We start from the raw sequence: 17,031 nt of genomic DNA, 5'->3' as shown, positions 1-17,031 counted from the left end.
TGCAATATAAAATAACACCCCTCCTCCTCTCTTTGACCTATCTCTCCTAGAAATGGAGTATCCCTGAATGGCAATATTTGCATCGGGAGTTTTAGGGGTTAGCCATGTTTCTGTGAGAATGATGGCTTTGGGTTTATGAATACGGCACCATGCCCTTAGTTCATCCAGTTTGGGCAGCAGACTCCGGATATTTATATGATTAATTGATAATGGTCCCAATGGGAGACTGAGGTTTTATCCCATTATACCCGTTATATAACAGACAAGGAGTAAGCTAATAGTACCATCACTGTCCCTAAAAGCAGGTAAAACCTCAGTGACCGGTTCTTCTTATTATGGGCTAGTCTCTTTATCTTCATGTGCTTCATGCATTAAAAATGGGATAAGCAGCTGTGTGGCAGTACCCCTATTTATTGGAACAAATATGATTATTTAATAATTAATATATTTTGAATGATTCTCATATTTGCCCTCACATGTCTACCAAACCAACACAATGGAAGAGATCACAACCAAGAGGGAAGGCATATGAAAATGAGTGAGATATTGCAGCCACAAACTGTAGATCCAGTGTGATTATATATGCAACCTCCTACCTAATTGAAGCTCACTCCCTCCCACATTTAAATGGTTATTTATATATGTATATTTAGGCACAGTACCGTATATAAGTTTTTCTGGATGTGCACTGAGCTTTGTCTGTGTTTTAAATATATATATTCAACATGAACATTTTGGTGAATAGAAAACAGAGAGCGTAGAAGCTGCTAAAACCACATATGACAATAAAAAGATGTATGTACGTAGCCCAGTGTTTTTCAACATTGGACATGCTATTAGAGAGAGTTGGGGCTCCTTACAATGCATCTGATCTCAAACGTGCTATTAGAGAGGGTTGGGGCTCCTTACAATGCATCTGATCTCAGACGTGCTATTAGAGAGGGTTGGGGCTCCTTACAATGCATCTGATCTCAGACGCGCTATTAGAGAGGGATAGAGTTCAGCAGAATTTTATAATATATAGGGTTCCTTAACTAAAAAATGTTTTGAAAACCACTTACCTAGCTCATACAGGTTTCCAGGTCAATTTTTTCTCAAACATAATTATCCGGGTTGTTCACAAGCAAATCTGCTTAGTGCACGTGATACAGTGAATGAGATAATGAAACAGAGTAACCGGCCCACAGAATGGTGTCCAATAGATTGCAAAACTCACTGTTTATTATTACATACCCTTATTTGCTAGAGAGGATGGGGAGTTAGGGGGCCAGAATCAACACGCCTTCATCAGGTGTCCCGCTGAAACATTGTGTTCACTCAGTAAGACTTGACGTTTATTATCATACTCTTATTTGAAATCTTTTGAACACCATTCCGTGTGCGGTTCCTCTGGACGATTGACTATAGGAATATATAGGACGACTCAGCAGGACACTGCCAAGATATCTTGCATCGGAAGATAAATAACCGTGAATGGAAAAATTTCAGAGGAATGAACGAGTCTGCCGGCTGTTATACATCATCGTAATTACACATCGCACCAAATAAACGTTCATTTTAATTTAAACTTTAGTGGTCTTCCAATTCAGAAAAAAATTAAAAAAAATTGGGAAGCTGGCAATTTTTTTTTTTTACGTGTTCTGTGCTGCTCTCTTTTGTGGAAAACTATTTTTGAGTTTAAGATCTATCCATAGATATACATATTTATATATAAAATCCTAAATAAATCTCTGTAAAATATATCAAAACTTCCGACCATTTAGGAGGCAATATTTCTGGACACGGATCTGTACAAAATCATAAAATGATCAAGCATTTCTCTGCTTTCCAACGCAACCTTCAAATGTGTTGTCAATCTGACATTAAACAATATCATGCTCCATCAATTTTTTCGGAACTCAATCTCATTGAGTTGTTGACAATTCTCATTGTCCAGAAAAGGGACAATGGCAGAAATACATGAGAAATGGTTAAAAGATTCTGAAAGAAAGTAGGGACTAAATTAAAATAAAACAAAATAGCTGCCGTTGGTGGCACAGTTTGATTTCTACAACATTACAGTTTTGCTATTCATTATTTCCACCCACTGGGAAAGAGCAGATGATTTTTTTTCCATGCTCAATACTGTGGAGTAAGAGGGGAAAGGTCATTAGAAAAAGTCTAACCATTTTATGATCCTGATACTTAACAAAACAACACCCCTCTAATAAATAAGTTTAAGTGTTAATATCCAGTGTCCACAGACAACAATTGAGTATAGTAAAATGCTTGGAGCAGAATACATACATCATGATAAAAGCACAAGTCTCTGGGAATTATTACTTATAAAATAGGGTGTTTTCTTTGCATTTTGTGATGGAAAACAGGTTGTGAAAGTCAGAAATAATGGAACATCTGTTTGAAATTGTAACCCCTCAGGAATTACTAATCCCAAACATTATTCACACCATTAACCATGAAACTATCATGTGAAATATTGTGAAAAATATTCATATTTGCTCTTTATCCAATAATTAATTGTATAAATGTATATTTTATTTCAAATAGGCTGTGTTACCTACTTTGTGAAGATAGATAACATGTTAAATTTGGAAACAACCATCAAAATGGTTATGTGGCTGAATGCTCTCCAACATATATTGCTAAGGATGTAATATTGCAGATATTTACAGTTCACTTCTAAAATATAGATATAGGCGTAAAGAGCATTAAAATCACTCCCTGAAGAAACGTAATAACAATATTATCAAGTGTACCAACTGAATTCAGATAATTGTGGTTATTAAATTAGAATTCTCTAGGTTAACATGCCATAATTCAAGTGACATAATTTGAAGTCATGTTTAAAAAAATTCTGCTCTGTACGTCTATATATTTTTTTACATAGCGCCATTGATGTATGCAGCGCTTTACAAAATTAATAAGACCATCCCTGTGCTACAGCATTGACTATCTAAATGAAATAATGGGGGGTGGGGAAGGATGTATATTTTCAAATGTTGGGGAGGGAGTTCCACAGGTAGGGAGCCACAAGTGAGAAAGGTTTCAGACACGAGTGCTGTAGAGACAAATGGAGCAGAGAGAAGACAGTCTTGAGTAGAGCATAATGGACAAGAAGGGGTAGAAGGAGAATTTGCTGGGAATTTCAGGAGGAGAGATACAGATGCAGAGACAGATCTAGGAGAGAGTGAGATAACTACCAGCAGCATTTTTAAAAGGTGGCAGAATATGGAGATGGGAGTCGGGAAGGCAATAGTCAAGTTAAGAGAAAATAAGGGCATGCATTAGAGTTGTAGAGCAAGAGATGCAATGGACAATTCTTGCAATTTTGAATACGGAAAATGGCAAGATTTAGTAAGAGCATGAATGCAAGCAGAGAAGTAAAGAGGAGTCTAATATCACACATACTGTAAACCATGCATGGACGACTGGATAAATGGTAGTGTTATTGACTGACAAAAAATGAAGTAATTGGGAATGGCTTAGATGGGATTATGATGCGTTCTTTTAGATATGTTACATTTTAGGCAACTGAAGGACATCCTGCATGAGAGAGACAATCCATAACTTGGGAATGGATGTCAGGAGTAAGCGTACAGGTTGAAAGATACATTTGTGTGTCATCTGCAAAAGGGTGGTATAAGAAGCTAGTGAGACTGTCAGGTTAGAGCAGAGGTACGCAAGCGTTTCAGTCTGCAACCTCCTGCCGGCTCTCTCTTCTTGCTCGCGTCCCCCTCCTTAGCTTGTCTCCGGTGTCAAATTACGCCTTGGGATCACGTGACCCCACCAAAGTCATTTGATGCTGCGTTGCCGTAGACAAGGGAAAGAAAGTTGCAGAGGCCTCGCGCGATCCACCGGCATTTAATTTAAATGCCTTGGGGAAGAGTGCGGGGCCTCTAACTGCCGCGCACTCCCTGGAAAATTTTGCACCTCCCCAGTTTGCGCACCCCTGGGTTAGAGGAATTGTCCCAGGACAAACCACTGAGGCATGTCATCAGGCGAAAAATTAATTGCTAGCAATAGTCATATAAGAAACAGTTACAAAGATAAAAGGGGAACTAGGACAGGACTTTGTTACAGATACCAAGAGAGTGAAGAATTTGCAGGAGTAGAGTGGTTGACCATGTCAAGAGCAGCAGAGAGATCAAACTAAATTAGAAGGGAGTAGAGCCCTTGATATTTTTCATTGTTGAGATAAATTATTTTCATGTGGGCTGTTACAGTGGGATGGGCGGGTTTAGAAGCCAGATTGCAATGGGTGTAAGAGTATGTATGTTGCGGAAATTGAATAAACATAAATAGACAAGACATTCAAGAAGCTTAAATGCAAAAAGCAGGGTGATCCATAGAAAGAACTATGACCAAGAGTGTTTGCAAGGATAGGTGCAACTAGTGCAAGTTTGAAAGATGCCTGAGCAGAGTGAGGAGTGGAAAATATGTGCAGGTATGGGGAGTAAGAGGTCGCATGAGGTGAGAGAATGGAGGACAAGATTGCACGTAATGAAAGAAGAGGATAGCAGCCAAGAAGGTCAAGGCATAAACAACATTATGGGCCATCACAAAAAATTCATTTTCTGACTATCTGCTTCCATTTATTTACAAACAGAAAAATAAAGCATCTGGTAAACGAGGAGAGCAAGTCACAGAAAAACCTACATTGCCGGGCATTGAGATGCACTTAGACTCTCTGGCTTCTTAATAATATATTTCCTGCATGAAGGAGTCAGAGTGTATGATAGACCATGTTCATTTTGAAGTGGGGCAGGGGGGGGGGGGGCTGTAGTTGATTACTTTGAAACCTACAATGGTCCTTTGATACAAAAATGAATATTTTCCTTTAGGAAAGGCAAACATGTAGTTTGAGGAATCTACAGGTTACGGTTGGGGTTATTGGACCAACATGAAAGCTCTTCATATATTTTGTACAGGAGTTGTAAATATCTCACAGGTCTCTTTGCATGATGCATAGCATCATGTAAAAAAGAAAACACATTTTTCTTTTTTATACCGCATCAGCACAGCACAGCACGCCACCTAGGGCAATGTAATGTTAGCCCCGGCCAAGACTGAAATCGGAAAGCTCTTTCCCCATTTCATAGTCACTGCTCTATTAGCGCCTCTGCTCCTGATGAAATCTGTAACACATTGCAGGGTCCTCCGTGAAAAGAGTTTAAAATAACACCAAATGTGTTATGGAATGTAGAAACAAGTACAACATTAGCTAAACCTTATATTAAATTAGATTTGTCCTGAGGCAGTAAAGAAAAACACGCACTAAATAGGACATTACTATTTATAGGAAGGGGGGGGGAGGGGGTTCTACGTTGTATGGGGCTTTTAAGTTAATCATCAATAACCACAGCTGTATTTGATTTGGCATATGGGTTATGCTTTTCATTATGGTAGTCCTAAAAATGACGAGTCGTGTCGTGGTTCAAGTGTTAGTCTTGAATACACCAGACTGGGTGTTTTGACTGGAGCCTCAGCGGTGGGATTTGAGGGAAATTACTCATGCTTTAGTAATTGGCTATCATGATTATATGTCCCTTTTAAACTAAACCCAGGGCTAGAAATACAATTCCAAGTTTCTACTCTAAAGATGCTTGCAAGAATGTCTCAACTACAATTGTAAAGCACCTTATTACCTTAAAGACCAGTTATAAGTAGAAAATAATATATTATCTTCATATGAGACTGGAAATCTCTCTGGGAGAAAAACTAATGCCAGGTTTATTTCCGTGAGAAAACATATTGGGAAAAAAAGGGGAGATGACCAGAGTTTTGCAAGCGAGCGTTAGAAATGCAAATGCAGGGACTCATACTGTACCACGTTTGCCAAAATGTATTAACGGTCATAATCTTGCTTTGCTCAAAGTCTGTTGCAGAGTATATTACTAAATTGCGAATTTCATTCAACAATTCAAGTTTATGTGAAAACATCTGTATAAGGTATGTATTATTTATGCGTCACAAGCAGCACAAGCCAGGTGTAATGATCTCCAGAGAACCTCCCTGTCTGATGTCACGTGACCACTGGAAGCAGGTGCATTCCGTAACCGGTGTCCGTTTGGAGCAGAGCAGCAAGTGTTGAACGATCAAGTGACAAGAGAGAGGCGGAGGCGAACCTGACCTTTACCTGACCTCATTCCAAAGACGAGAGCGGCTCTTTCACTGCAAAGCCGAGAGCGGGTGCATTCCCTATCTGCGCTGCCTAAAAAAAATCTATGAGTGTGGACTGTTACAACAGGACTCTTTTTCTCCAGTGGCAATTTATTTCTTTAACCAACAAGCTTTGTCCCTCTAGGTGTGGTACTGGTTAATTTGTTTCAACTTTATAACCATTCCTCTACCGCTACAAATATACTCTATTGTGTGGCACTTTGTGTGCATTTTATATGTCATTGATATCATAAATTGTATACATTTCTTACTATGTGATTCATTGCTCTCAATTTTTTACACTTTCCACTTTATCTTGATGCTGCAAGCCATCAATTCTATTAGTTGCATTTTTTCACCAAACCCTAATGATCCCATTACTTGAGTTTTTTTAGGTTGGTTATACAATTCGTTTGGAGCGCACTAACTTTTTTCTTTACATATATGTATGTGTGTATAAGTACTGTATGTATACAGTAGGTCCCCGCTTTATGGCGTTCCGCTCATATGGCGGTACCGAGAAGGGGACGGCCATGTCTGCACATGGCAGAACGAAAGCTGCCGAGGTCGAGGGGGGATTCCAGAGACACCGAAAATTGCCGTTTCTGCTTTATGGCGATTTTCACTTTACGGTGGGGCCATAGAGCGGAACCCGCCTGTATTTACAACTCATTATCAAATCACCATCATGCCAGAACGCTACTTAAACCCCTCTCCTGGCATCAACGGATGGGCGTTACCTTGAAAAGGTGTACTTGTGAAACATACGTCGGTTTTGAGCACCAGCATTTTAGTGTGCATCGATCTAGTTCAAGGACACAGGAGAGACAATTGAACGCAGCTTTGGACTGGTCTGCAGCCCACCAACTGCTGCTCTTTAGGGAGTGTTTGCCATTTGCCCATTTATATTGAGCTAGCTTTATCAAGCACAGTTACTTCACATTTTTTACTAGTGATTCATAAAGCACCCCGTTACCTCCTCCCCCCCTTTTCACACTAGTTACCCATTTACACTCTAGTATATGTCAGACTTTATTGAATCTACTGCAGTCAGAGATCATATTAGTACATCGTTGGTTCTGTCCAACATTGATGTGTCTTAGAACACACTGGCTGAATGCCCAGGCTGGATAAGATTATAATCATATTTGTAGTCTCCTTGTAAGCCTTACATCAGTGCTATACCACAGAATTGTCATTTGTTATTTAGCCACAACAAATGTACTAATCTCTGCAACCTTGGTACCAGAAGGGGACACATTAACAGAGTATACCTGAGCTAACACTTTCAGGGTTTATCCCTGCAGTACTGGATATTTTAACCTTATCTATTTAATTTATTTGCATCACCTGTTAAGGGAACCCAACAGTCCCAACACTAATTTTTTTTTTTTAGGACTGATTAAAAGTTTATTGTAATTCCTTACGTCTCCAGTGGATGCGATACAGACTGCACCAGCTGTTCAGATGTTTACAGTCCTTGTTGGTCATTTCCAATCAGACCTTTAGTAAGTACATTTGTATATAATCACTATTACGTTGGATACACTTTTCAACTCATTACATTATTCCAAGGATTGCGTGCATACAAGGAACAAGTCTTCTCTGCGATCTTATTTAGGAGTAATAACTTTTATTGTACAGATAATCTGAAATTGTGTTATGTTGGTAGGATATGGAGTGTCACGAAATAGATAGAAGGTAGTGCACGCACTCAGTCACACTGGTAAACGAGGGGTACTTAGCTGCCGGTGCACTGGTTCTAGGGAGCTCCTGACATCCCAAAGTAGTCCAGGAGGTAATGAAGAAACAGGAACACGGTCTTAAATCAGCAACAATAAGGTTTAATGTGCTATGAAAACCAACGTTTCTGCAGTACACGTGAACCTTGAGAAAGGCAGTATTGTACTGCCGAAACGTTGGTTTTCATGGCACATTAAACCTTAATGATGCTGATTAAGACCATGTGCCTGTTTCTTTGTTATCTACAGTGCCATGAAATAGGGCATTTTTTCCCCTTTCGTTTGCTTCCACCTATAGCACCGATCCTGCGATTTACAAGTCTCTGGCTGGGTGTTATTTAAATTACACTATTTCTGCCATAACCATTCCTGGTTCACAAAAATCATATATTGTTTAAATTGCAGATTTGATTCAGGGCTAAAGAAATTGAGAAGTGCAGATTGGGAGTGTTATACCTTTTCATTGTCTTCAAAGGGGCTCTCTGCCGCTTGCCATTTTCCCCCTCCAAATAAATGTGTTAAAGGCAATGTCATTATCTTAGCTGCTGATCGATCTGTGAAGATCTTGCTTCCCAGGGCATGCAATATGGCTGACTATTTCAAGGAAGTGATGTGGTTTCCTAAATGGTTGCTGTAGCAACCCAAGGAAGCTTAACATTAAAACGCATTAAAAAGGGCAGCCAGAGAAGCGGGGAGGGTAGAGGGAGACATTTAAAATGAAAATGCAATAAGCATACTAAACAACACAGGTTTATTTAAAAAGTAAAACAATATGAAGGTACTGTAATGCTGCCTTGAGCTTTAATTTGCTGTATTCCTTAGCTATAACAGCCAGGGCTACATACTTTAGGTGTAAAGCAGCAACCAAGTCAGGAATAAGTTTTTTTTTTTTTTTTTTTTTTTTTTTTTTTTTTTTAATTCATTTAAACTTTTTATAATTATCAGCCTGAACTTGGTTGCTTGTCCTGAATAGTGAAGAAGAGGCTGAAAATAAGGTACAATTACATCTACTCAATATGCTAAACGCCTTCTCCATGCCAGCAAAGAAGGGTGGGGTGCAGTGTTGGTCCTTTCTTCCATGTAGTAACATACCCGATGAAGGACCCCAAAGGATTCGAAAGCTTGCAACATATCAACTACTTGTTGGTCCAATAAACGGTATCACGCCACCTACTCCCTCTCCGTGTCAGGGAAGCTCTAGGCTCTTATCCATTTGATTTGGGCAATAAGATTTTAGTGGGTAAATTGTGACTTAAGGACCCACAAGAGAAGAAATTAAAAATAATTAATGGCAAAGCTATTGCACACGATGAGCCACAATTTTATATACGTCCGAGTACAGGCGTTGTAAATAGTAGGAAGTCATAGTAGCTATTAAGTAAGTACACACTGTAATAAAACCTAGAACATCCTGTGTCTCTTGTCCCATTGACGAGAATGGATTTAATCTCTGTGTGGTAAAATCAGTTACATTTCTATTACTTTTTACACAAAAAGGCATAACTAGGCAGAATATTAAAACAGTTTAACTTATGTAGCCTAGCCTCCGGCCGCTACTTCTTTTCCTGGGCCCTACCAGTGTAAGTCCTGATAAGTGCGGGCAGTGGAAGGGCTAATTCCTTCAAAAAGGCCCTGTGTGCTTTGCAGCCTTGGATACATTAGATCTATCCAAGGGCAGGCCTAGCAACAGCCAGAGTGTCAGCCTGAGGGGCGGATACGGCTTGGGCCCCATACTGGATGCGATGGCCTATCAGTATCCAGATCTGTCTTGTTATGAGACAGAGTTACAATCACACCCAAAGAGTTTAAATACTGGCATTCTCATAAAAGTAGGTGTGTCTCTTTCCTCCCCCTGTGGAGTGAGTACCAGCTACCCTGGGTCTCACTAGGAGGAGCACTATGCAAAGAAGAAAGCAATGCCATGCTGTGAGATATGTACCTGCCAATAAACACAGTTGTACCATCACCAGTGTGATCACGGTCTGAGAATGAAGAACAGGGTCAGTATGGACTCTCCTTCCATCCAAAGGACCCATGCTGACTGGATGCGCTGCACCATGAATAAGGAAACTTGTAAACCTGTCCTGTTCTCCCCACAACACCGCGGAGCACTCAGCCCTTCTGTTGCCACACAGGTACAGCACAACACGTAAATGGAGTAGCCAGAGAAGCAGATGACCCCAATTTCACATAGGGTGGGGGTACAAGGGCTACACTTACTAAAGAGGTAGATCAAGCTGGGGCCAAAATGCAGAAATGGCCCATTTAATTGGTTAAATGTACAATTTTTGTACAGACCTGCTCCAATACCAATTTGCAAAATGTAACCATTTCTAAATCCTAAAATGTGTCTTAACATATGGACCAACACTGTCACGCCAAGTTCTGATTGGTTGGGGCGTTATCGCTAACTTGACCCCTCCGATCGTTAAAACTTCTGAAAAATGTGTATTACCTACAAAAGTAAAGAAAACGGCACATCACCAAGTGTAAAACATAGCTATTGTACTTACCTATAAAAAGACTATATACTTCCAGGTGGTCATTGAACTTACTTTCTCTATCAATTCATAGCTCTCCTCCAGTTTCAGAGATCTGTTTTGTACGGACGTTGAGGCCCTGTGGTAGACCTCCAACCATTCTTCATAGATGCTTTCAGGAATCTCGGCAACAGCAAAGCAGAGTGTTCTTAAACCTAAAAAACAAACACACGGCATTCAATTAATACAGAACAAATTAAATGAATATGGAACAAACCCCCATGCTTTCATTATTGCACTGCTTTCATGCTCTATTGACATTTTAGTAAAGTAAGTTCCCCGTAACCCCTTGGAGGTCTGTACCTTCAATTTGTAACAGGAAAGGCCAAGGCAAAAGGTCAAGCTTGGAAGTCAAAACGATGCCTGCCAGGCCAGAGCTTGCAGACATTGAAAGGTTAGACCAAGGCTGGCCAACTCCAGTTGTCAAGGGTCACCAACAGGTCAGGTTTTAAGGATATCCCAGCTTCAGCACAGGTGACTCAGTCGAAGACAGAGCCTCTGATTGAACCAACTGTGCTGAAGCAGGGATATCCTTAAAACCTGACCTGTTCATGACCCTCTTATAATACTATTTTTATATTTCTGAAAAACGGGTTGCAACACAAACATAACCTTACATACTGTATTCTACTTAAAGGGGCAAGGACAAAAGTGAACTTGGGGTAGGGACATGTTTAATAGGTTAAACGCAGCAGACTGAACCTTAACAGAAAAGGTTACTTTGTAAATTCATTTGTTTAAACTTCTCATTTGCATGGTTCCCCACGAGCAGGCTTTTTTTTTTTAAACATATAAACAAATGTATTTTGGTGACTAGACTTTGCCATTCATCAAAATTGCTTTGCAAACAAAAGAATAGAGCTAAGCTAATAATTATGGTGCCATCATTAGCCTAACAGATAAACCTAAGTAGCGGACATGTTTGAAACCTGTGCTCCCATGAAAGTGTGTGTGTGTCACACTGATAAATTGTTTAAATTATATTTTTGGGACCCCATAAGCTGAACTGATTGTTTCATGAGGTGAAAATCAATTGTTTTTGGTGATGTACTAATAAAACAAAGATGGTAATGCAAATGTTAAGTGGTTGTTACAAAGACATTCATATTATGTACATTTGTTTGAAGCCATCTCTGAAGAACATAAAACTAAATATAAATAAGAACACAAGTTAGCAGCTCTATGACTAAAGCAACAGGGAAGTACAGAATGCGTTGAAATTGCCCTGTTTTTGTACAGTTGCAGCAGCACAATAAAAGCATTCAAGCATCCAGGTATGAACAAGGATTGCACAGTAGTTGCGATGAGTTTGATTGTTATTCACTACGTGGACTACATTTAAAAAAAAAAAAAAAAAGGAAATGCAATTTCTAAAAAATAAACTATTTGGTGATCACATTTACAAGTTTTAGGACCACATTCATAACCATGGTCAAACAAGAGAAGTGTAAAGAATGTTTTATTCAGTAAAATGGAAAATTGGCAGGGTCAAAAAGCATATCGGAAAAGCTTCTTTCCTCTGCAACTAGTATTTCTTCCTTCTCAGATATTGGCAGAGGGTGGTGTTCAGTGCACCACACTTCTGATGCCATCCATTCCCATACAGCGCTTCTTGTACAGTAGAGGGGTCCCAGTAGCTGTAATTCAATCTCTTTAGGAGTTTGCCATATTACTAGAATTTAAAGGACCGATAGGGTAGAACAGGGGTTGTCAAGTTGACACAGTTGGAACCAGAATTCACCAGTGTCATTGTGAAAGGGCCACAATAAGATGAAAATTCAAATTAATACCTGTATGCACCGACACAGAGCATAACCTGACTGTGCCAGTGTCTAGTGCTGCCAGGTTATGCTCCGCATTATACCTCGACACGTGGCCAGATGGCACTACACACTGACACACTGTATACTGACACATTGTATAACCCGACACGAGTACAAGTGTGAGGGGAAGGGAGGTGACGACGGCGAGGCGACGCACAGAGGAGAGGCGACGCGCGACGGCAAGGCAACATAAGGTGGCGGCAAGGCAGATGGGGTGGCGGGGATGGCAGTTGGTATAAGTGGCTGTAAGGGGGGCAAGGAGATCACAGGGGGGAGCGGTGGTTGATAAAAGGGTCATTGGGGCTTATAGTGTGACCGTGGGACAAGGGGGTGACAGGAGGGAAGGCAGTGGGGGACAAGGAGGCAGGGGTGATTGTCCCTACCTTGGTCTCCATAGCCAGCCCATGTGGAGCTGCAAGCAGTCGGGGTATATACTCACTATACAAAAGACAAACAAGTGACCAAAGGGGGTCACTAAAAGCCCCTAAAAGTTGCACTCATTCCATAATATAATATATTACATAAAGTACCAGTTTAATAACTATTACCAATAATATGAAAGTATATACACAGACCAACTGGGAATTATCCACACAAACTAAGCTATTGCACGACAAACAAATATATGAAGTTTTATTACACAATAAAATCTGACGAAATGCATAAAATGACAACTAAATTACAAAAACTAAAAAGATCCCCTAGTGGGCGAGACAAGAAAAATATGGTGAATATAGGGGTTAATATGAACCTATATTGGTAACCCCATAGAGTATATATATATATGGAGGTAGGGTCCAAAATATATTAACACGGCTATGTAGCCTCACCATAACATCATGCAAAGTAGCAGCTTCTAAACAAGGGGAAATCCCACACTACTAGAGACAAAGTATACCAGGAGAAGACATTACTATGTCACAACTTGAATAGTAAACACTGTTATTATAGTTGGTACAGTGGATAAGGTATATAATAAATTCACCAGATGTTATAAGTAAACAGGTATAGACATGTAAGCAGGTGTATAAGGTATAAATAGCCTGCAATGAGACAGGAAGTATACAACCTGATAACTGATGCTGCAAGGACGGCAGTATGGTAGATGCCCTGTGTGTACAGCGTTCCTTAGTGTCTCTCAGCAGTAGGAGCTGCATGCACGCTCCGTCGCAACCCACGTGACCGTCAACGTAATGACGTCACTATACCACTATTCCCAGTTGGTCTGTGTATATACTTTCATATTATTGGTACTAGTTATTAAACTGGTACTTTATGTAATATATTATATTATGGAATGAGTGAAACTTTTAGGGACTTTTAGTGACCTCCTTTGGTCACTTGTTTGTGTTTTGCATATTACTTTCCCTCTGCACCGTCTAAACAATCTTCTTCTGTATGGTGAGCAAGGTGGTTCTGTGTGTTTTCATATACTCACTATACCCTGTGCCGCTTGGGAGCCCACCATGGGCTCTGGTCCATAGGAGCTCAGGAGAGGAGCTGGTTAGGGGGCACTCTGGCTTCTCCTCTCCCATGTCTCTATGGTCCCTCTGCCAGCAGTGACTTTTCTTTTCAGGGGCTGCACAAAGCACTGAAGGGCCACATATGGACCATGGGCCACGAGTTGGCCACCCTGTGTTAGAGGCTGGCAACAAATGTAAAGATGTTTTTGTCATTTTGTATTTTTTGAGTACAGTAAATACTGTAGCTCACTTAAGGGCACACTTACTATTGCTTATGCTTATTTTAGTAAGTATGTACAATGGCCACCAGCAATTACCTTGATACATTGAACTGGAGACCCCAAAGCAGTACCAGCCGATTAAAGGCAATGATGCAAGATGCAGTTAATCATTCACAACCTCCCAACAAATACAGTATGAGGCCAACTGCAATGACAAGTCACAGTAGACTTTGTTCCCAATAACAGCAAATTTCTACATTATGAGACAAGGAATAACTTTAACAAGAAAGTAACTTTTGTTACTAGAGAAGGAACAAAACTTTTCAGTTTTGTGAACTGGCAAATACACGATATATTTTTGCGTTTGACATTTTCAGCTGTAACACCCCTTCCCTACCCCTAAGGGAAACTGCAGGTGTTATGTGCTACGGTGCTACCTGTTGGCTTACAGGGGGCTAAGCCTCTGCTAGTGGGGAGCCTGGGTTGAATGGGTGCAGCGCCTCCACCCGTGAGGATCCCAGCGTTGTCGGGATAGCTCCTCACGGGAACCGGTATACCTATACTGTATACCCCAGAAATCACACACAGGTTATGCAATACTTCTTTACTGTGATCCCACAGTATGGCAAAGAGAATAATATGCAACACAGCCATAACAATAACACAGTAACAGTGCAATAATATGGGTGCTTGTCTCCCCCCAATACTTAAGGTACCCTTGGCATCTGGAACCCTGTGTCCATCAGAGCCTCCCTTGTCCCAAGTGTACATGTGAGGGCAACGCTACCTTTGTGTATCGTTAGTGCACATCTACCTTCCTGGTACAGGCCTGTTACCAGGGGATGTTTCCAAGATGGGGGTGGTCAGGTTCCACGCTGCGGGGTCTCCGACACCAAGCCCCGGCCGCCACGCGGTGCTGCCTCCAGCCAGAGTAACTCACGCACAGTCTGATTCCTGCTCCACTGAGGTATCCTGCTACAGGGTAATCCCTATGCTGTTGGCGATCCCTCACACACTTATCTACAGTGCGGGGACTGCCTGGGGCTTGGGGATAAAGTCTGGCCTAGTCCAGGAAGCCAACTGCTCCCTGGACACTACCTACTCCTCCCACAGCTCAGTCAGGACTGCCTCACTACCTCCAGTCCTGGTCTCTAGGACCTCCGCTTCCGGCGGCACCAAGCACAACAGGGCCGCTGCGCTACACAGTCCATCATAACACGCGGAGCCAACCACAAGATGGCCGACACAACTTTCCCCAATCCTCCTGAGCAACGTAACCGGCACCCTACAGAGGTAAAGGACGTACCCTGCTACACAGCTTTGTATTTAGTGGTAATTTTAGTGGCAGCAGGAAAGCAATAGAGGTCTCTGAAAAGTGGGTGATTGGTGGTGCACTAAGAAAAGACCATCTCTGGGGAGGCATCAAAACGGAGCTGTTCCCACTTGTATGACAGTTTTATGATACTTGTATGACACGTGTACAAGCCTTTCTGACACTTATCACACTTTTTTCCTTTTGTATGATGATGCACTGCAAAGCTTAATGATGGTAATATGTTGCTACTGTACATATTAATACGTTGATTACCGTTTGTGCTAGCTCAAGAATTTATTCTGAGTGAAACAATGTTTGAGATTAAGCTAATTAGTGCAAGTTTTTTTTTTTTAATAAATTGCGTTTTTTTATATGGAACCTTCAAAACAATGCATAGCAGGATAAGTACTGTAAATAAAACCCAAAATGCGGTAAAATGGGATGTGAAAACTGTAATAAGCATTACCTGTATGTAGAAAATGAAAGGGAAAGAACTATAGATTGAATAATAGAGGGATCAGCACTGGGGATATGGCATTAAATCTACCTTTTGGGACACATATTACCCTTTCTACTGTATACAACTTCATTTTTTTCCAATATCCATACCACTTGCAGATTGTGCGGTAACACCACCTTCATGTTAGTAGGGAGGTTGTGTCCCATCTTCCTCATTCTCCTCTCTTACTTGACCATGTAGTTTTCAAAGTATTTGGGTCACAAACATGTTATTGAGAACGGAGATAAAGGACACAGTTCTTGGGATGAAGCCTTTTAAAGCCATTTGCATTTTGTAGATGCCCTCTCTCTGGCTAATATTTGACAGCTAAAATATACAGCTAAAGCCTCCGATTGCATACGCTACAATGTATCCAATATCACCTGCTCAACAAAGCACTTGGGTAATTTAGGCCTGAGGCCAGTGCTTTCACTCCTGAAGCTCTTACACGCTCCTCCCCAAATATGTTCTCTACTACACTTGATCCTATAATCAACTATTATTCCATACATTATACGCTTTTTAGGATAGGGACTCCCCAATTCCCTTTAACTTCCTGTTTAACACACTTGCGTAACGTTGCAGAATCTCTTTCTGTACTGCTTGTATTAGAACTCTGTAAAACGTAGCATACATTGCTGAACATATACAGTAAATACAATCTTTTAGCCAGACTTGAGACATTCCTAGAATACAGTAAGTCAAGTGCATGTAATATTCCTTGCATGAAGATACCACAGCATGCATAAATCACTTGGAATCCACAAACTAGTGTCTTCATCATCCTGGATAACAAATTACAAGTTATAAATTATTGGGCTCAAAAGGTGATTGGTGTCATTTACACCCACCACCAACCTACTGTACACGATAATCACACACATGTGGGTAGTATTTTAGAATATGCTTTTGATAGAATTCTCTAGGTCTACTTTCTTCGTCCAACCACATTACTTTCCCCAAGTTGAAGAATATGCAACACTGCCATCTACTGCACATACTCCCTCACCTGCAGACTCTGAAAATTTCCCAACAATCCACTTCGATTAGATGATCTCTGGGGCAGGGACTTCTTTTCTTATGGTCTGATCTTGTTTGTTGCACTTATTGTATTATAATTCCCTGTATTGTACTGTCTCTTTTGTAAGGCACTGAGTAAACTGTGGGCACTATATAAATAAAGATATACATACAATATGTTTGTGTAATGTCTGCAAAGGCCTTATCCCTACTGCCTGCTGACCTACTGCACATATGACTAGTATTTTC

At 40.7% G+C, this 17,031-nt stretch overlaps 1 protein-coding gene across 6 annotated transcripts in view; it reads right to left on the bottom strand.

The window, feature by feature from the left end:
- Window positions 1-17,031, bottom strand: part of ATP8A1 (ATPase phospholipid transporting 8A1) — a 194,740-nt gene that overhangs the window by 81,327 nt on the left and 96,382 nt on the right. For all 6 annotated transcript variants that reach the window (XM_075567160.1, XM_075567150.1, XM_075567179.1 and 3 more), the window contains one exon: window positions 10,457-10,596. In XM_075567160.1, coding sequence (XP_075423275.1) covers window positions 10,457-10,596 — 140 coding nt within the window. The remainder of the gene's footprint in view (window positions 1-10,456; window positions 10,597-17,031) is intronic.

Source organism: Ascaphus truei, chromosome 1 (assembly GCF_040206685.1).
Source record: "Ascaphus truei isolate aAscTru1 chromosome 1, aAscTru1.hap1, whole genome shotgun sequence".
NCBI classification, from domain to species: domain Eukaryota; kingdom Metazoa; phylum Chordata; class Amphibia; order Anura; family Ascaphidae; genus Ascaphus; species Ascaphus truei.
Note: the sequence above shows the minus strand (reverse complement) of the source record. Positions and strands in the feature narration are given on the sequence as shown.